At 32.7% G+C, this 23,003-nt stretch overlaps 1 protein-coding gene across 1 annotated transcript; it reads left to right on the top strand.

The window, feature by feature from the left end:
* The first annotated feature begins 7,162 nt into the window (after positions 1 to 7,162).
* LOC110029299 (phytosulfokine receptor 1-like) lies at positions 7,163 to 10,669 on the top strand. The gene has a single exon (XM_020731535.1). The coding sequence runs from the start codon at positions 7,420 to 7,422 to the stop codon at positions 10,549 to 10,551; it is 3,132 nt and encodes a 1,043-aa protein (XP_020587194.1). The 5' UTR covers positions 7,163 to 7,419; the 3' UTR covers positions 10,552 to 10,669.
* Positions 10,670 to 23,003: the final 12,334 nt, after the last annotated feature.

Genomic DNA, 23,003 nt, shown 5'->3' with positions numbered 1-23,003 from the left:
CCATCATGTCCAAACCCAATTGAAACTGAATTCTAGCTCAATTGAACCCAATTTGAAGTTCAAATCCTAAGTCTAATTCAAATGCCCCAAATTGGCCTAATTTTAAAATTCCACAAACTTGAACTTCTTCAACCATTCAATTCCACTAAATTTACTTCCTAAGCTCTTTATGACATTCCTCTACACCAAATTGAGCCGTCAATTGGCCTATACCAAAACCCTAGCCTAGCCCAAATTCAAATCAAACCAAAATCCCCAATTTTAACCAAAATTCCAATTTCCTCCAAATTAAACTTCATAACTCCCAATTTTCATACAATTGACTTCTCGATGCCTCATGTAAATCTTTTAAATCAAATTTCCCAATCAATTGAGATAAATCTGAGCTCTAGCCAAGCCTAAACCCAAGTCCAAGCCATATCCAAGATTTTGAACCCAACCCCTAAACCCACTTGGAGCCACTTGGTCTAGCTCAACTTAGACCACCACAGCTTCCCTTTAGACTCTAAGGACCAGCTTAGATCCTCATAGCCCACCTTAGAGGTGCCATGTATTAGGCTAAGTGACCTAAACTTGTCATCACATGATTAAACCTCCATCATGATCAGCCTTAAACCTTCCTCTGAGTTCCCTCAACCAGCTAGCCACCTTCCCTACCCTGGCTGTCTAGCCTAGTCACTGAAAAACCTAAAATTGAGAAGCCTCCCCCACGATCCAAACCTAAATTACACCCATCTAATGTGTCAACCTCCCATTGGCCAATTGTGTCATTTATCCCTCCACTTAAGCGTCCTCTCTGCCCCTCTGACTTGCCTTCCAAGAGGAGACTCTGTCAAATTCTCACTAAAGCCTCTCCAAGCCTCCCTAAGTTCAATCCCACTGTCCTCAGCCATCCATAGCAAAAATTTGAAATATAATCCAAAAAATTGCAAAAATTATTCCACACTATAAATAATGATCATTTTAACTGTTTTTAAAAATTTTGAAACCCATTTGAAATTTATTTCATATCAAAGTCTACTATTCAAGTAAAATGGGATTTTTGCATTAAAATAATTATAATAAAGAAAACATAATTATGAAAATTAGGAAAAAAGATTTTGGGAGTTCCTTATAATTAAGGGCACCTAAGAAGTACAAAATTGATATTAAATTAAATAGTTCATTTTTTAACTACTTTTGAAATTAAAAATAATTAAAAATTGCAAAAATATAAAAATGTCTAAAATTGTTCATAATAATTCCCTGATCACTTGAGACCCTTTAAAATATTTTTTTTCTAATTTTTCTAACCTAGATATGTATGTTTAAATACTAATTTTTTTTAATTTCTCATTAAAATAATTAAAAGAAATAAAATAAAAAATCATAAAATTGAAAAAGTTTGTTTCTCTATGTTTTTTGGACTTAGAGAAATTTAATAAAATTATCAAAAGTAATTTTTGAAATTAAATTATGTTTTCTATTTAATTAATCATTAAAATTAATAAATAACTAAAATAATTAAAATATAATTTAAAAAAATCATAAAATTTGGTCCAAGTGGTTCTCTGACCTAGATGAACTTCCAATAATTTTCCCATGAACATAAACTTTACATTGACTAATTAAATAAATTAACATTAAAAAATCCTATTTTTGAGGCAAAAATAATTATTAAAAATTAAATAAAAGTAAAAAAATCATTATTTAACCTCTGATATTTTAATTAACCCATGAGTGGGGTACCATAAAAAATTCAATTTCATTTGAGTTCAATTTAGTTAGTTATGAGGTGGAGGTAATTTTAGGTTTTGATGCCCTAATTAAATTATAGGTTAGGTCAAAGGATAAATGGGTAATTTTGATTATAATAAACTCATTTAGATGTTAGAAACATAAATGGGTTAAGAGGAAGAAACCAACTTGTCAAGCTTTTCACAATAAGCATAAAAATGTAATTTTATAAATTATTGAGGTTTGGAAGCTAGCTTGGTTGGATGATAATAAAGTAGTGGGCTTAAACTAGAATGATAATAAGTTACTTCTTTGAAGCCCCTAATTTTTGATTTGATGACAAGATCAATCTTTTAATAGGAATTAAACTTACTTAAGTTTACATTCAGATCATCGCAAATTTACCCCAAAGATTGGATTTAAGGCCTTAGTATTGAGCTACGCTTGATTTAAACGTGTTTAATGAGGATTAGAAAAAATGAACACAACTAATAATAAATACCTTTAAGCACTATGAGCCCAATTTTAATTAAGGTTACAATATTCTTAATGACTTGAGCATGCCCTTAGGGGCACCCACTTACGTAACTCTTAAGTAAAACATCAAGTGAATGTATGAGTATCTCTCTCATGGGATAATTAAAATTTTAAGGTTCATTAAGCACATAGTAGATTAATTCACAGAATCTAAATTTAGCTTTGAATGATTAATTGAACAACATAATAAGTTTAGATGAACTCGAAACGTTTCAATGTGTTCTAAAAGTTGCTAGGGATTGTTCCTTGAACATTTTTATGACATGTTGGATATTTTGAAGGATAGTTGAACTTATTATACTTTGTTTCAAAAAATCATCCATAAAAAAATTTAGGGATCCACTAATTTATGTCTTGAGACCCGATAATTCACCTAAATTAATAGAAATGCCCTACACTACTTATCCTACATTAATTGATCCAATGCTCAAGGACTTGAGTCTTCTTTAAGGTATTTAAATCCTTGTGTGCAACCGTGGATATTTATTTTTGCCACATATGGATCATCGGGCTTGTGTAAGTCTGAAGTTAAGGTGGGTAAGCCAATGACGATAATGATAATGTGTCCTAAACTGAGTGATATGATGTGAGATTTTAGAATAGTATCTCCTACCTCAATGACCTTCAATAAAAAGAGAGGATAAGGATCGATGATATTATTCAACGACACTTGAGAAGATGATTACCCCCTAATAATCTTAGATTGTTTTTAGTCCTAGCTTGATTAAATTAATTAACCTGTGGACTGTACCACTCTCCAAAAATGTTTTAAATGAAAATCCCATTTGCAACAAAAATTTATTTTGCATAATAAAATAAATCCTACATGCATGAAAACTAAATTGAAATGAAAATTTATAAAGGTCTATGGTTAATCACTTGAATCGATGTTAGAACTGTTCTCCGTAGATTATCAGGTTGGTAGCTCTGACTTAAGGTATGGAAGCACACATTCTAGCTCTAATTCCCCACATTCACCAATGACTTACACTTTTTCTTTATCTTTTATTTGTGACTATGAGTTTTCTTCTACTTGCTCGTGTTTTGCTACGGCTCATTTTTCTGACTTTTACCATATTGGATGCCCTTGCTTACTTTCCTGCAATTTGTTCAAATTTCTTACAAATATATTATGCTTTATAATGTTAATCATGCAATGGTAACAGATGCCCAAATACACATTTATATTCTATGCAATGTAATTTTACTTATTTATTTTACAGCAATTTTCTTACCTGCAATAATTTACCTTACCTGCGAAACTCTACCAAAACTGAAAAATTATAAAAAATGTTTTAAAACTTAAAACAACCTCTTCTCAAAATGAAACAAAATATTATAAAAAGCATAATACGTCCTTTAGAATTTACGAGAGTCCCTTCAATGAGATAACCTATAGTTGCTAATGAGATCTCCCCAATTTAAATGAGCTTAACAACTTCCTTAAACTAATTAAATTCAAGAGATATATTTGTACCAGAATGAGGGAACCGTGACATCCTAATTTTAGCTCTAATCAACTTTAACTTCCTGTAAATAAGACATTTAAACAACAAAACTTGTCACTTAAATTGTAAAAAACTTTGAACCTGGAACCTAAAACTATCACTTTGACGAGTAGCTTGGAGCTAACTCCGTGGGTTGTATGACAAGAATGTACAAAAGAACAACTTTGAGAGAGCAAGGGAATCTTCAACAACAATCTTTCTTTAGAATTAAATAAAAAGTCATAAGATTTCAAGGTAGCTTGTCTATAATGACATAAATCCACACAATATCTTTAGGCCTTTGTACAATCATGTTGTGCAATTAAAGCCCTAGTTTGTGTTAGGATTTTGATGTTGTCATTCAGACTGACATAAACCCTCCTATCTTCCAAGCTATTTGTGTGATTGTGTCATGCAAATGTAAGCCCTAAATAATAATAATTGGAAGGATGAAACATTTAATAATATTTCCTTAAAATTGAAGCTAAATCATAGGATAGCTTGGGAAGTCACCAAGGTTTTCCTCAGGATCCGCGATAACCCTTAAGTTTTCTCCCTTTGGATTCCATAATAAATGTTCTAAAATTGAGTTTTGCCCATTTGATACTCCTTTGCTGACCTTGAAAGTCCTACCCTTTGAGATTCTTGAAGACAATATTTTCTGATATAAATCGAGACTTTTCTTAAGTGGCCTCAATCATTTAAGATGTGATTAACTATAGTAGCTTGCCCTTATAAAAAACTTTAGAACTCAGATTGATATTAAACTTGTATAATCTTTCATATTAAATATTAAAAATTTGTCGGTCAACATAAATGGTTCCGCAGGCTAAAATGGATGTCATAAATTTTTTGATTTATTTAATAGGGCCTCGTTTAGCAAGTGATGTGTCTATTCCTCGTAGTAGATGCATCGCTTACAGTGTTTTGCTCGTTTATTTAAACTATTATCTATATGGGATCAGTTTTGCTTGCGGTGTTGTGCTAATTTATTTAAACTATTTTTTATATGAGATTTGTCAATCTTTTATTTTTTAAAAAATTAAAATGAATTTTAATATATATATATATATATATATAAATTAAATTAAATATACTTTCCCAATTTGGCAACCGACACACCCGCTCAGCCATCTCGAGATGGAGGATTATTAGTCTATCAGCAACCAGGGATTCGATCGCCCTTGGCCTTCTGTCTTCATTCGCTTCTGTGACTGGTGATTGAATGCTCTTCGTGTAGATTGTAAGGAATGCATAGGTCTTCTTTGGCAGCAATATTGTCACATTTTAATCTCAAGACCACAAAGAAGGTTCTTGGCTTGAGTAGGTTTAGGTCATATCTGAATTGTTTGCTGCAGATCTCACTCTTCGGGGCTGTTCGAGCGATGAGGGGCATCTGATTCTTAACCTCTAGCATTTCCTTCTGGAAAAGGGTGATGTAAGTTCGCAGTCTTTCATTCTCCTCTTGCCTGATTTGAAGCATGGTCTCAATAACCTGCCTTTGTTTTTACACATAAATAACGTGTGCTAGGAAGAGTTTCTAAAATTTGAAGGAGGATGGGATGATCCCATCTGGTAGGCTATTAAACCATCAGAGCACACCGTCTTTCAACGTGGTCAGGAACAGCAGCACTTCCTGGCATCATCAATTTGCAAGACTCTGACCTTTGACTTGAAAGAAGCCATCTAGTCGGCCATATCACTCTTCCCTTAATAAGGATCGCATTGAGGGATCATGAGCTTCACTGGAGGTATGCTTTCCATGATACTTTGGAAGAAAGCACTACCCTTAGCTGGCCATACAAGCATTCCCATTCAGTTCGGACGATGTTAGGCTTCAGGAGTAGATGCGACACTATCTGTTGGATCAAACTCCTCTGGTCCTTTGATGGGCTGATCACCAGGCCAACCATGGGGTGGTGGCGAATTATCAAGGGGAGCTTTCTAAGGGCGAGATCCCAGAGACTCTGCTTCCATAAGCAATGATCTGGCATTCAGTTGGATCAAAACCACCTGAAGAGCATCAAAATGATCCATTATTTGTGCTCGCAGTGCATGGACCTCTTCATGTTTGTCTCGACACACCATCTCTCTGTTCAATTCCATAGGCGCTATTTTTCTCTACAAAGATTCTCCTTCGTAGTTGACTCCGCTTCTCTTCAGGGACATGTCCACGCTCACCACATCACTTTTCAGGATGTTGAATCCAGAATTATCCTTTGGAAATACACTCCTCGAGAGTTAGAGGCTGGAGAAGGAGTAGAGAGAGTAAAAATGCTAGTGAATTATCGGTAGAGGCCGAGAAAAAAGTCTTCAGACCGAGATTCTTTATTCAATGTCGGGCCTCCTATTTTTAATTTTTGAAACAACCCTTAATTACCGAATAGAGGGAGTGACTATTGAAATAGCCCTCAACACAATCAATGTGCTTATTTAATACTAAATTAGAGACAGCTTCAGCGGTAGGAACCATAGATAGGTTCGCCAACCAGATTTTCAGAGAGTGGATTTGATCAATCTATTGATCTTTTGGATAATCGGTTCTGATCATATTTCTTGAATTTAATACTTTGATTGTTATGTCGTCATCCTTAGATGTTCGATTCCTTTGAGATTTATGTCCACAATATTGGTTTGGTGTGTACAGCTTCACATTTCTTTGTCAGCAGGTCCTCATCAATATGTTCTGCCTCAGAGAGAATTGGTTGGGCTAATTCAACCATGGAACGATTTAGATTTTCTATTGTTATGTTGATCCAAAGATCACAAAGCAGGCCGAGTTTCCCCATCAAAAGGGAAAACCTGCGCTCCATGGATGCGGGATAATATTCATCTCGTGGCTTGCACACAATAGCCCATTGCAGATCATCAATCCGAGTTTTGTTCGTGGAGCTGAGGAATATGGGTCTCTTGGCACATATCCGAAATTCAGTCAGTTTCATATAATTGATAAGATTTTTTTAGAAATAAAATACTTTTCTAAAAAAACAAAGATCCTAACGGACCGTCAGGCCATAAATTCTTAGTCAATGAATTAGAAGCGTTGCATTTTACTCAGCGTTGAATTGTACCGCAGGAACATTTCTAAGACGCCATAAAAGTCAATATCTAATAACGAAGAGATGTTCCACGATTTTCTCAGAGAGGAAGTTGGGAGGAGATTATGAATATGTATCCGAAGGCACAATACAATACAAGCCGCCCGCCGAATAGAGGGTGCGTTGAGTATGATCATGCATGTCAGGCGGGCATTTGACTTTAAAGTTGAGAGCACCGGAACAGTCGGTCACTGCAAAACCATGACCCATTACTACCGGTCATCGTCTGCTTCTCCACCGCCCAAGCCTCTGACATCATTTCCACTCCAACGATCAACCCCCCCCGCATTCATCCAACCTAACATTCGTGGTCATAGGCAATCCTACAGCCACTAATAAATTCTATTAAGATAAACTTTTCTGTGTATAATTAATTAACTCACGCTCCATGTCCCTATAGAGTCAAAACCAAACTCCTCATATGAAGATTTCCTCTGCTTCTTCGATTCATTCGATTCATCTCCCTCAATGGCGAAAATCTCCCGGGAACCTCCAATAGTTTTCATGCTCCATCCATTCCGGCTTTAAAAACTACTTAATTATCCATCTCAAAGCTTTTCTAGTTTCATAATACCGACGCAATGATGAACAGGGCATTGCTTTGGATGTACGCATGGTGTTGGATCTGTTTTCACACAGTCCGATCCCAGAGCCTGATCTGCGATTCCGGCGACGTCGCCGCCCTCATTGACTTTGCCAACGCTCTCGGCTCGCCGTTGCCTCTGTCATCCTGGACTGCGGGCACTTCTTTGAACTGCTGCAACTGGACTGGAGTCGAATGCGGCCCTCTATCGAATTCCGGCAGACGCGTCACTCATCTAAATCTCTCAAATAAGAACCTTTCGGGCTCCATATCGAATTCAGTCGGAGCTTTGGATCAGCTTATATCTTTAAATTTTTCGCAAAATTCTCTCAAAGGAGTTGTTCCTTCTTCTATCTTCCAACTAAAGAACCTAAAGGTGCTCGACCTCAGCATGAACGACCTTTCTGGCCCAATTGCTGGAAACATCACTCTCACTTCCATTGAACATTTTAATGTCTCCGGAAACATGTTTAATGGCAGCCGCCCAATCCTTACAAGTTCGAAGAGTCTCACCTTATTCGATATCAGTATTAATTTGTTCACCGGCGACGTCGATGCTGAAATCTGCATCGACTCCCCTGGTGTTCAGTTTCTTTACTTCTCCATGAATTTGCTCTCTGGTGAATTTCCTGTGGGGCTTGCAAACTGCAGCTCGCTCCGTGAGCTCTCTATATGCATGAATGACATTTCTGGTAACTTGCCGGAGGATTTATTCAAGCTGAAATATCTGTCAAAATTGAACCTTGAGGGAAATAATCTGCTCGGTAGGTTAAGCGATAGGATCAGTAATCTCTCAAACCTTGTGCAGTTTGATCTTTCCTTTAACAGATTTTATGGTAATATCCCTAATGTTGTCGGAAATCTGAACAAGTTACAATGCTTCTGTGCGCAATCCAATCGTTTCTCGGGTGCAATTCCTGCTTCCTTATCAAACTTGTCCGGACTTAGAGTTTTGAATCTTAGAAACAATTCATTGAGTGGTGAAATCAATCTCAACTTTACCGGAATGGTTTTGCTGACATCTCTTGATCTTGGGTCAAATTTGTTCTCCGGCACGATCCCTCCCAATCTGTCTGGCTGTTCAGAATTGCAGACGCTGAATGTTGCTAGTAATTTACTTACCGGACAAATCCCTGAGAGCTTTAAGAACCTTATTTCGTTGACATACCTTTCGCTGTCCAGGAACTTGCTGTCCAATCTGAATGACGCATTGAGAGTCCTGCAACAATGCCCAAAACTCACCAATCTTGTTCTCACCAAAAGCTTCAAAGCCGGTGAGGAGATTCTGGTCGAGCGAATTCAAGGTTTTCCAAATCTAGAAGTTCTAGCAATTCCAAACTGTGGCCTTTCAGGATGGATTCCCACTTGGCTGCAGAACTGTACAAAGTTGAAGGTATTAGATCTGTCTTGGAATAACTTATCTGGTGTCATTCCTCAATGGTTGGGAGATTTGAATGATCTTTTCTATCTGGATCTTTCAAACAATTCACTTGGGGGAGAAATACCAGATGGCTTGGCACAGATGAAGGGACTGAGGGCCAAAACTAATTTGCAGCAACCAAGTTCACTGAATGATTTCCCTTTCTACATTAAAAAGAACACAACAGGTAAAGGGCTCCAATATAATCACGTCAGCAGCTTTCCACCTTCCTTGCTTCTTAGCCATAACATGCTTATTGGATCAATCCCGAAAGGTTTCGGATACTTGAAAGCACTGCATCAACTTGATCTGAGCCACAATGGACTCTATGGGACAATACCAGATCAGCTATCAGGCATGTCAAGCTTAGAGCTATTGGATTTATCCCACAACAATCTCACTGGAAGCATTCCTTTGTCCCTAACGAAGCTCACTTTTCTCTCACGCTTCATTGTAGCTTTTAATAATTTGGTTGGTTCAGTTCCAACCGGAGGCCAATTCTCTACCTTCTCTGCCGCAGACTTTGAAGGCAACCCTGGCCTTTGCTACTTCCATTCCCCATCTTGTAATTGTGTTGAACCCGTACAATCAATAAGCCGGCGAGCAAAGAGCAAAGCCATCATAATTGGAATGACATTTGGAATTGGTATTGGTACCGCTTTACTTCTTGCAATTGTGTACTTGTTTTTGTTCAGAAATCATTCCAAAAAAGGGGAAGAGAGATCCAAACAGGTTGCTGATTCAGGCGATTTGGAAACTGATGGCTCAAAATATGTGATTCTGTTTAAAAACATGGATAAACAAGAACTAAGCATCAGCGACATCTTGAAAGCCACTGGTAATTTTGATCAGTCCAACATTATTGGTTGTGGAGGATTCGGTCTTGTTTATAAGGCGATGTTGCCAGATGGAAGCAAGGTTGCAATCAAGCGGCTCTCTGGCGATTATGGCCAGATGGACAGAGAATTTCAAGCTGAGGTTGAAACTCTTTCCAGAGCTCAACATGAAAATCTTGTTCTTCTTCAAGGCTACTGTATGATTGGGAGCGATAGACTGTTAATCTACTCATACATGGAGAATGGAAGCTTAGACTACTGGCTTCATGAGAAGTTTGATGGAGGATCAACTCTGGATTGGAGCACAAGGCTTCGGATTGCACAGGGAGCTGCGAGAGGTTTGGCATACTTACATCAATCTTGCTGGCCGCATATTCTGCATCGAGACATCAAATCGAGTAATATTCTTCTCGATGGCAAATTCGAGGCTCATTTGGCAGATTTTGGGCTGGCAAGACTTATTCTTCCTTACAACACTCATGTTACCACTGATCTGGTTGGAACTTTAGGCTACATTCCACCAGAATATGGCCAGTCATCAGTTGCTACTTACAAGGGTGATGTTTACAGTTTTGGTGTTGTTCTTCTGGAGTTGCTTACAGGCAAGAGGCCATTGGACATGGCCAAGCCAAAAAGATGCAGGGATTTGATTTCGTGGGTGCTTCAGATGAGAAAGGAGGGAAAAGAAGCCAATGTTTTAGATCGACACATCTACACTAAGGAAAATGAAGAACAGATGTTGGAGATGCTTGAAATTGCATCCATATGCTTGAGCGAGGCTCCTAGGAATAGACCTCTAGCTGAGCAGTTAGTCGCATGGCTGTATGCAATTACCAGCGACAACCTGCATGTGGAAAATCGTACTAACTCATGAAGAGCTATATGTAAATAATAGCTACAGATTTTGGAATACAAGTTATTTTACTTCAGATGCAATTACTTCCAGTCTCGTTAAGGATATCCCACGTCCTATTTTTGATCAGATATACTTATTGATCAGTATTAACTTGCTAAGTTTAAATGTTAGGTATGTTAAACCAAGATTTGTTCATAAGTTGGCCGCTCACCAATTGAAATATTTCCAATTATATCACGGCTTCGGCCTAAGCAACAATTCTAGCCTAAGTTACATGTTGGCACAATCCAACTCGACAATATTATATTTTGGATTTGAGTTTAGGAAACAAATCTTCATTTTTCTTGGCTCGGCCCAAAAAAGAACAAAAAAAAAAAAAAAACATATATGCTTTATTCAAGCCATTACACTTTGCTTAAGCTAAGTATTCAATCATGTTGATAGAAATGAAATTAATAGTTATTTTGGCTGCAATGGACTGACCCTAACATTTCTTGTGATTGAGAATGATTTGAGAGAATCCTACGAGAATGATGTACAAATATCATGATTACTTTAGTTGGATGTATGGGATTTGTTTAAGGCTTATATATCATCATCCTATATCGAAGACCCATATCATTTCTTTGTTTGTTAATATTGATACAACTCATTATTGAGTTGGTTCAAGTTATAAAGGGTAGTGCCATCTAACCAAGATTTTATGATTGAATCATAAAGACAAAAATTAATTCGATGTTATATTTTGGAGTAAAATAGTTGGAAGTATTTTCAAGGTAATAACCTTGCAAGTTTTCTTTATTTTTCTTGAATTAACATGTATCATCTCCATTAATTATTTGGCCTTAGGTTCATAGCTATTGCAAGTTAGATATTGAAATCTCATACTATAGGATGAAAAAAAACTACCACATTTAACTTAAGTAATTTACTTTACCTTTTTTTATTTTGCAGTAACTATTAATCCAAAATAAGAGGTAGTTAAGAGATAGTTTCTAATTTCAAATTATGTAAAAATCTGAACTTCGTGTTTATGCTTGTAACATTTCTTGAAACTACTTTTTTTTCATTTTCAAAATTAATTTTAATCTATTTTTTTCTTCTTTTAAATTATGTCTCTTATCAAAATTATTCTTTCACTTATTGAGGCTAATTAGTATAGAGATTGCATTCTTAAGGGTTCTATGAGTTTATTTTGAGCGATCTAAATACAAATCTAATTTCTAAATTGTACTTTTTATGGGGACAGAATAAAAAAGGTGGTATGCACAAAATCATACTTGGAAGTTTTCAACTCATGGAAGGCTTCTTAAGATGATTATAAAATCTAGTCTGACCCCCTGAAGAATCTCAAACACAAAACATTGTGCATTTGCATTGAATTTTTAATGATTTCAAGAAAATTAGGTCTCTTAAAATAGCAAAAACTAGAATGTGTAAAAGATGAAATAATTAAAGTGATACAATTCTTAAATTTGATAAAGTAAATTTAGTTTCACAGAATGAAGCATTAGGAGATAATTAAAATCTATTTTGCACTAATTGAATAATTGTAGAAAACCTTTAACTCATATTATTGCTTTCCTACAGAAGGTTCTTAAGTATGGAGTTACCAGAAAGTTGGTTAAGGAGAAGCGTTTTATGTTGTTTCACAAATTCAATGTGTCTATTCCATTTTCTATCACATCAAAGGCTTAACTTGTTAGAAGGACTACATCTATGAATAATTGTTTTAAAGTTAATGTTGATGGTAGTTTAAAAAATTCTACAGCTAGTATTGGGGTGTGCGTTTAATGATCATTTTAGTCACTGTTTTGCTTCGTTTACTACATCAACTTGTGTTATCTGTCGATTGAGTGCTAAGGTTGATGTTGTCCTTAACTCTTTGTTGTTGGCTATGTGTTTCTGACCAAAGAGTTTGCTTGTGAAAATTGATTCAATCTCTTTATGGAGATTTCTATATCACCAAAATGAGGGACCTCAGTTCATCCAATTGCAGCTGAAGAGGATTCATTTACTGGCTCAACAAAATGATATTAGATGGTCTCATATTTTAATAGAGGATAACCAACCAGCCAACTGGCTGGCTTCACTTGGTTGTTCTACCGATAATACTCATATCTTTAAATTTATTTCTTCTAGTCTTTCTATTTTGTTGCATGGTGATTCATTGCCCATGCCTTTTATTAAAGGTTGTAACTCTTTTTTATTTCATGACATATTTCAATTCTTAAAAAAAATAATAACAAAAATCTTAGTTATTGTTAATTAATAATATTTTTGAACCACAACTACGATTTGATATAAAAGAAATTAGTCGTTGTTATTTATAAAAAGGGATAATTATATAGAAACCACACAAAGCATTTAAATTTAAGAATTAACCACCTAGTTAAGTATTTTGAACTATTGAACCAATGTATATTCGCGTGCCACAATCAAGCAAATGAGAATTTGGAAAAAAATGAAAAATAAGTGTTGGAGTTTTACCATGGATTTATAGGCTAAAATCCCTATTCTAAGTCCTTTACACTAAGAATAAATGTTATTTATTAATAGAATGTGTTTTAAATAAGGATAAGAAGTAAAATTAAGAAGATTTAAAAGTTATTTATTAATTGAATGTGTTTTTCATTTTTTCTTATAAAACAATAAAAATATTAAGACATGTTCTTCCAATCCATGTAATAAGATCGTTAAATAATATCAACTGGAGATGGTATCAAATAATTTCTAAGCTTCTGGGTTATGAAGATGGGCTAAAGATGATAAATAGAATACGACAATGGAGAGATTTTTAATGCTAAGAAAATAAAGAGGATTTCATAGATAGTTGTTTGACCAAAGGATATAAAAGTAATTTAAGTGAAATAATTTAGAAGTGAAACTAAATGATTGAGATGAGTAATTAGAAAAAATGACTGATAGTCCATAAAAAAATAATGAATCATTTTTTCATCAATGGATATGGTAATTTTCTTAGGTAGCTACTTGATACATTTTTTCCAATTGTAAGAATAGATATAACATGATTAGTGTTAGTTATAACTACTGAAAAATAATTTAAATTTCTTCAATTAGATGTTAAATCAATTTTTATAAATGATTTATTCTGGCAGGAGATCTTTATTGAGCAGCCAAAATGTTTCATTGAAGAGAGCTAATAAGATATTGTTTACTTATTAAGAAACGGTCTTGATGGCTTAAAATATGGTCTTAAGGTCTAGTATAACAAGTCCAATGATCATCATTTGAGTTTAGGTTTTATTAAAAACATATAATAAGTTGATCTCCATGTGAAGAAATAGGGAAATACATTTCCATGTACTTCATGGCAATGAATGATTTATTAGCGATTTGCAACAGTGCTAAAATTTGATAATTGCTAGAAAAAAATTATACAAATTTTAAAATGGTTCATGTTGGTTTAATGACATATTTCTATGGCATGGAGACTAATTAAAATAATGTTGAAGTTTTCATTTGTCAAAAAGAAAATAAAAATCAAGAAAAACTTTAAATTTTTTTTTGTAAGTAATGGCTACACAAATGACTCAAAAAGAAATTTTTAACTGGAAAGAATGGAACATATAAAATCTAGGAAGACTATTTTTAAAGCAAGATTTGATTTATAATTTACAATTAGGCTAAATAACTTTTATGTTAATATTTCTTCTTATTTTATGCATTGTGCTAGTGAAATACATCTAAAAGTAGTGGGTTTTTTAAAATGATCATTTACTTTGGTATAGGGTTCAAGAAGTGTTAAAACTTAAAGTTGATTGGGTCTTTTGAAATTGAATAGCTTGGATCTATAAATAACATAAATGAGATCTGAGCCTAATTTATTGTAGATTAGCAAGTCAACTTGTAATTATTTTTATAAAATCAATACCAAAAAATAATTTTTGATTTTCTAATCAAAGAGTCAGCTCATGCTGCACCAAATTCAAAGATGAGTGTCAGTTGTTTACTTATAAGTTTTGTAGTTATCATATTTTATCTTAAGTAGCATGAATTATCTGCTCTTCTATTTCATTCCGTTTATTATACCCAACTTCTAGCTAGTTACAAACTTTTGTCTAGTTTGGTTTTTGTATTTTTTGAATATTTCATTTTCTATTTTACTTTTTTATGTTATCAATATTGTACAAAATTAATTTTCTTACTCTTTTAAACTAAGAATTTCACATTGTTGAGGCCAAAATAATATGATGAAATTCATACACATGGATGAATGAGCATAAAACTCTAATAGTGTAAAAAATATATTCTATAATATTAAATCATTTTTTTTGTTTATTCAACATTTTTGTTTTAAAATTAATTTGGTAAAATTTGTAGGCTATAAATATATGTCGTCCAAACTCTCAATGAGAGCTTTATAATTGGTTTTCTAGGTTAAATTTTTAGAATGCAGATTAAATAGCAAATATGACACTACCTAGAGATTTCATCCTTATATTATGAGGATTTTAATATGTGAGGTCAGAGTTTTCTCATAGGTATAAATCTTTATGATTAATCTCCCTTTCTAATAAAAAAGGGATCATTAATGCTAGTTTTTAAGCATTGAATTTTCAATATATAGACTTAGATTTTAGGTTATAAGATCTATCTTTATGAGTTTAAAGCAGATAGTGGAAAAACAATGAAGAACCTGATTAGGATCATATTATTTCATCATCTAGATCATCATGGAGTCCAAATTAATAAGTCAGAGGAGGCAGTCATTCCAGCTTCACTAATGAATCATTGTTGGTACTCATTGGTTGTGTTGATTAAGGGGTCCATTTAGATTTGAGTTAATAATTATTTAAAGCTACAAGACCATGGGATTCAAAAAATTGAAATTTTATTGCCTCAATCAAACATAAAATGAAATGAATATGATGATTAGTAAAATTTATCTTGAGGTTCTGGATGAACCTAGATAAAATTGTAAATAAGAAACTACCTAGAGAATTCTTCCTTTTCTAGTGAGGACTTTAAGATGTAAGGTTTAAGTTTTCCTATAGGTGCAAGCCCTTTTATTTAGTTACCCCTCCTAATAAAGGGAACGCACCTTTGATTAAGGCTTGTCACTAGGTGCTAAGTATTCAAGCATAACTTAGAGTAGCAACAAGTTTAAGATTTTAAAATTATTTAATTATCTTTGTGAGATTAAAAGTGGATAGTAAAGGAAAATGATGATGAACCCGATTAAAATCCAATGGTCTTATCATCTCAGTTTGTCATGTTTCTTGGACCATTTAGTTAGAGGAGATAGTCGACATAAATTAACAGAAGCATTCTTGTCACCTGTTGACCTCTTTTTTACGTGAGATCTATCATCTTTTTCTTTAGAACTTGTAATTTAGCCTTAAGACTTTCTTAGTGAATTTGCAAGTGGAATATTGATGGAACCAAACACAAAGCTAGAATTTTGAACCAAATCTTCACTACATATATTTTCATGTACATGATTTTAAATTCTTAACACTTTGTTAAGTTGATTAGGGTTAAGTCATTGAATCTTAAGTTAAATTCCTAAAGAATTAGAAATACCCTAAGCTACTTGATGCGGCTGGATTTAGTGCGTTAATTTTTGCAATTATTTTTTAATATTACAAAATACACACGTCAGATATAATAATAAATATGCAATATAATCACAACAAAAGTAACTTTGATAAAATAATTTATCTTTAAAATTATCTTAAACTGCCAAATCTCTGTTTAAAAATAATGCAAGTATATGTATCACTCAAGTAATAAAGGACTCTAATGAAGTCTTGGATATCGATCTCACAGGGAAGTTGGAAATGCCTGTAAATAGTTCTTAAGATTATAATTTTAATTTAAACTAAAAAAAAGTAAAGTGTGAAGTTTGAATAATAACTACTAAAGTGAATGTTATTTAAAATGTAGATGAAATACAAAGTTAACTAAACCAGAAAATAAAGTTTCAAAAGTAAAATTATGAAAAACTATATGAAATTTTTTGTTGATGGAAAGTTCAAATTTAAGATAACATCATTCCCCTTACAATTAACATATGGATTGTGAAGAAATTTAAAATCATTATATATATATATATATATATATAAACTGTTTTATGCCAAATATGAGCAATAATTTTCTTTACCCTTTTCCGATTGCTATAAAGAACATTGAATAATCCATAGTTTGGTCCTTAATTCGGCGGTTAGGCTGGGAAGATACCGGCTCTCAATTTGGAGCTCCCACGTTCCCCTCACCCGAGGCCATCTCTTGAGGGCTAATAATTTCACATCAGTTTCCAAGCAATTGAACCAAATTGGGGATTTTAATATGTCACATTAAAATCTCCAATTCCGCATCCAACAAAGTATATTTCCTTATTATTTTGCACTCAACTCCTGGGATGACATACTCTCCCATGAAATCGAATGTGATTCTCCCCATGTTGTAGAAATCATAGCCCTTTCAAAACATATGTTTCTTAACATATTTTAACATTTCAATTGGCGAGATCAAAAAGTAAATGAAGATGGGAGTTCAAATCATCACAAATTATTAACATTTAAAACCGTAGAAAATAAAATTACTTTTTCACAAAACCAAATTTCAAAGTAAAGAGAAAGATAAAGAAGACTACTCAGAATTCATGAGAAGGATACAACAAAACACAGATTTCAAATATAAAAACAAGAATATAAAAACAAGTTTACAAAAAACAAGTTTACAAAATAAAAGAAATAAAAGACAACTTTTCTCACAATCCTTGCCAAGCAAGAAGTTCTCTCAAAGCATTACTCTCTTTACAGGCACTCTCATTTCTCTCTTAGAAGTGTAATGAAGAAGAAAACTCTCACCTTTCCTCTCCTTCACAACCTTAGAAGAAAATCTTCAAGCCCTTGACTTTCTCTCTACATCTCTTGCCTTTCACGTCCATCTCTTGCCTTTCACGCCACCCCCTTTCTCTCGCTTTCACGTCACTCACACTCCTTCAGATCTTCTTCTTTTATTAGGGAATGCCTCCTTTCAAAAGGATATCCAAATTCCCTCCAAAAATTCTCTCAAAAATTCCACTTTTTGAATTCAAAAGATGAGTCATTTGATCCAAGAAACATATCCCTTCATAATAGAACCTTCCAAAGTGTTTAGATTCATTGAATTACTCTACAAGGTGTTTAGAACAAGTGTCCCTTTAAAAATTCACACATAATTCGTCTCAAAATGCCTTAATCTGCAAAAAGTGTCCCGCTCTCTGTTAAAACTCTTTTGAAATCAAACAAGTGTCCCGCTCTCAGTTAAATGGCGCATCATGCGCCAGATTCCCAAAATTTGCTGTTTTGGCTCCAAATTTCGTTCTTTTTGCTATTTTTTTTTAAATGCCTAAAATGTTATATCTGCAAGAAAAACACAAAAAAAATCATTCTTTATAGTGCAATATCACCAAAAATAAGCATAAAATACATACTTAAAGCAACATATTATTTTGGTGTATCACTACACTTTGACCATAGTGGGTTAGGACTTTGGTCATTCTTTGGGGTCTATACACAATCTTTGATTCAATAATAGCACAATGGGTATGATGTTAATTTTAAACTAAGATGAGATTTATCCTTTAATGAAATTAAGAAAAAATATAATAAAAATGAAATTGTAAATCAAACCAAAATAAAAATAGCATGAAACCAAACTAACCAAAATTTCATTAAATTTAATAATCAAACATAAAATTTCATAATTAATAAAAATACAAATTAAAAAATGAAAAAAAAAAATTAAGTCAGCCAAATTTTAATATTATTTCAAAAAAGGGCAAAATTAAGTAATAATGTAAAATAATACCAAACAAGGTAAATAATTTAAATTAAAATTTTAATTGGAATAAATTTAGCACAATAAAACCTAAAAATTTAAAATAAAAAAAAATTCATAAATAAAATAAAAATTTTACAAATTTATAAAAATGGCTAAGAACAAATTTCATTTGATAATTGATTAAGAGAATTCAATAAAAATAAAATTTACTAATAAATAAGAATAAATAAAACTTTCATCACACTCATCACTAGATCCTCTACACTTCAACTTTCCACCCTTACCTACCCATCTATTAAAATTCAATTCTAAAAGATTTTAAACTCATCGCTACACACACCTACAACCATTTACAAATCATCTTTAATCACTACATAAATCACTTCACGATCCTATGCCATCTTATTTTTAAAGTAAAATCCAATTTCACTAAGATTTTCACACATCACTACACCCATCCTTATACTAAACTTCTTCATATTCCCACAACATAATTCAAAGCCTCCAATTTGCTAAAAAAATAAAATCTAAGTGCACCTATATTTAGCCTTCAAGTCCTTTACAATTCCAAAGTGAATGTCTGTCAACTCTAAAACAAATTTAGCTACATCTAATGTCTTAAGCCAACCCACATAATGCCTAACTTGAATTCATTTGTGGTACATGCCTAAACCATGTAAATGGTACATGCCTAAACCATGTACCATTTGGCTTCCCAAGTAAGTCACCAAAAATTTGAAGCACATTTGAAGCTCCTTCATTGACCGCCCACCATTTTTTACCAAACACTTGTCCAAGTCCTATGGTTTCCATGTTTGACACTATCTTTTCAGCAATGTAGTAATGATTGGTGCCTCAATCCAATCAAAGCATCATCAAGTCCAAATCAAGCCTATAAATATGTTGCAAGTTCACACATTAATAGTTGTTGAAACCTTGCCAAAGCTTGTTAAAACTCTTCTCAATTCAAACCCAAAACCTTGCTTAAGATATTAGCTGCTTCCCTTATTGATCTTGAGCGTTCCTCTCACCAATTCCCAATCAATTTTCATAACCCAGAATAGGACACTCTTTGTTCATTCACATTCCACTTAGTCATCTAAACAAACATCTCAATTAGCTTTTCTAACCCAAAAACCTACTTTGCTATCAAATTATGACTATCCCAAATCCTTTTTCATTACTCAGACCAACATTGGATGTGTTTGATTAAGAACAGACAAGGAACATAAATTACCTTAATTGGAGCTCAAGGATGGTGTATAGACGCAAGAAGTCTACATCACTCATACCCAAGAAACACCTCTCAAATCAAGGTTATTTCTCAAGAACTTAGAAATAGGCACATTAGTTTTTGACTTGCGAAGGAAATCTTCAAATCACAATTCACAAGATTTCAACCAAAGAATTTGCCCTTATGGATGTAGAGATCCTTTCAGTCAAATTGGATCTTAAAATTGTTTGCTATATCACACAAATTGTGTGGGTTTTCTGTGGATGGCTAGCATTCAACGTCCCATTTGGGATGATGAATGTATGCATCAAATTCCTTTTATTTGGAGCAGATAGTCACGATTACTCCGTACAAGTAATAGCAGAGCGCATTAGATAATTATATCTTCACAGACATGGCCACCAAATGACTGTAGGATGAATCGACAGAGGACCCATGGAAAGGGCAGAGGTAGCGCGACTAACGCGGATGATAACTCAAACCTATGGTTTAAGTAGGAAAATTGATATTAATTAATTTAAGTAAATAAAAAAAATTGTATAGCTTTCTTGTTTCATAAAAACTAAAATAAAAATTATTCTAAATTTTGGAAAAGAAATGCGGTAATACCGAATCAAAATTAAAGTAAAATATCAAATATGATTTTAATAATTAAATAAAATAAATAAAACACCTTATAAATCCTAAAATAATAATAATAAATATAAATTAAAATTTTCACTATACTCACTGCCGACACACATGGCACTTTTCTTATGGATGGATGCCAACAAATAATAAATAGATTATAAATTCTTATGAAAATAAGAAATTAATCACGTAAATATATATAATAAAAAAATAAAAATGATATACATATTAAAACTACTAAAACTTTAAATAAAATCTTGAAAATGCAGAGTTATTTAATAACATAATGATTTCTTCCACTTAAATTCAGTAAAACACTATGAGATGTGTAAGTGTATATTTATAAATTTGATATTTAGACATTTACATTTTTGTTTCAAAATCATGATTAAAATAAAGAATCACATATTTAGTATGTGTCGTTATAATTAAATAAACATGTTGAATGAATTGGTTAAGATAAATTTTGATTGAAAAAGCAAATTGATGTAGAAAGGAATATTTCTAAATATTGAAAATGTTGAGAAATTACCTTTTCAAATTTTTTAAATTCAAATTGATGTCAATTAATTTTTGGAATATTCCCTAAAAATTTGGTAAAATCAACATGTGAAATTTGTGAAGATTTAATGAATTTTTTGTGAAACTTGAAAATTTACAAACATACCCCTAATAATTGGGAACAATTGGAATTTCAAAAATGATTACAATCTGATTTTAAATTATTAATAAGCTAATAAACAGTAAACTTCTAATAAAATCCATGTATATAAAAGAAAAGAAAGATATTTTTGTAAATTCTCAAAATTAAAAATTTATGCTTCCTTTTAAACCTTTAAATTAAACATTTGAACATCAAAACCTCTGGATTTAGATCTGAAATGATGGTTAATAAAAAAAAAAAGTTGAAATATAGTAAGATTTAAGTATTTTAAAGTAAGCAAATATGTATTTGCAATATCTTCAAAATTAAAATTATAAATATACCATTTAATGGAATTTTTATTTTGTAACCACAATAAATCTCAAATGATATTTATATAAATGATCGGATATAATATTCAAAGAATAATTATCTATCCTAAGGGATGGAAATATTATATTAGTATGAATCTAACTAAATGATGATAAAAATTACTATGATTGATCGATCTACGAAACCAGGGTTTATCTCTTACTTTATGAGTCTAAGATAAGTTTTATCTTATTCAGGGGTTTGTTATCGCTACGAAGTGAGCTCTCACAGTTAATTACATCTCAGAAGTTATGACTTCTAAGAAAGTTCTCAATTAAGGTTTTGAGTCATATCTTTCATGATCATTGATAAGTGTTTATGATGTGATATATGTTGAAGACTCAAATAGATGGATACAAGGATTACCAAAGATTAATTTCACTCGAGTTGAGAACTTGAGTTTGTTAAAATTAATTTCATTTGAGGATTTTTTTTAGAGTTAGAATTTTAGCTTGATTTGATTAAAGTTTCATTTGTTGGAAGTATGCATTAGGTTTTGTTTATATTTTTTGAAAATTTATTTACTTAAATCTGTTGAAATTGATTTATGTCGGTAGCTAAAAGGAAAGTTCTTGGTTGCTTTAAAATATATTTAATTTAACATACTTATATATGGTTCTGAAAAACAAATAGCATTTTAATTTTAAAAATATGAGACCTAACTGATCTACTAAAGACAATAGTTTAAATAAACGAGCACAACACTACAAGCCATGCATCTATCATAGGGAATAGACACGTTCCCAGATAGTGAGACTCGATTAAATAAACTGGAGAATTTATGACATCCGTTTTGGTCTGCGAAACCTTTTACATGGATCGACAAGTTCCCCTATCTAATATAAAAGATAAGACGGGATTTATATTACTTGGGTATTTAAAACACCATATAAGAGCAAACCCCAATAGTTAATTTCATCCTAAATGACCGATATCATTCAAGAAAACTCTCAATTTAGAATAAATGTATTTGTCTTAAAGTTTTTCAAAGTTTGAGATTTCATGGCAGGACATAGGAAATTTTAAATAGGAAATGGCACAAAATAAAAATAATTATTTTCAGAATCCAAAGGAAGAAAGGTAGGAGATGTTATGGATCTTGAGGAGAACCTTGGTGACTTCCAAAGCTATCTTATGGTTTAGATTTAATTTCGAGGAAATATTATTAGATGTTTCATCCTGCTAATTTCATTTTTCAGAGCTTACACTTGCATGAAATGGTCATATGAATAGCCTGAAAAAAAATGAGGATTCATGTCATAACAAACGTCAACCTCAGAGCTTAAAATGAGATAGAGCTTAAATTGCACAAGATGACTGTGCAATAGTCTAAAGATTAGTTGGTGATTTATGTCGTACAAGACGAGCTACCTCAAAATTCTATGACTTATTTTTTAATTCTAAAGAAATGTTTGTTAATGATGATCTAATTTTCGATCTCGAAGCTGTTCTTTTGTATGTCCTCATCATGCTGCCCACAGTGTTTGATCAAAGCTCCTCGTCAAAGTAACAACTTCAGGTGCAGAGCTTTATAATTTTTTAGTTTATATGTCATGTTTTTTATTGTAATTGTTTAAGTTCTTTTGGGGGAAAATTTAATTTATAATAAGTGACACTGGTTAAAATCCCACGGTTCCATCATCCCGACACCACTATTTTCTCTTTAGTTTACTTACTTTTAACAAGTTAACAAACTCATTTAAACTGGAGAACTGTGTTAGCAACCGTAGGTTATCTCATCTGAAAAATTCTCGTAAATCCAAAAGGAGTGTGTTATGTTCGTTCACTGTTTGAAAG

This window comes from Phalaenopsis equestris, unplaced genomic scaffold (genome assembly GCF_001263595.1).
Source record: "Phalaenopsis equestris unplaced genomic scaffold, ASM126359v1 Scaffold000557, whole genome shotgun sequence".
NCBI lineage: Eukaryota > Viridiplantae > Streptophyta > Magnoliopsida > Asparagales > Orchidaceae > Phalaenopsis > Phalaenopsis equestris.
Note: the sequence above shows the minus strand (reverse complement) of the source record. Positions and strands in the feature narration are given on the sequence as shown.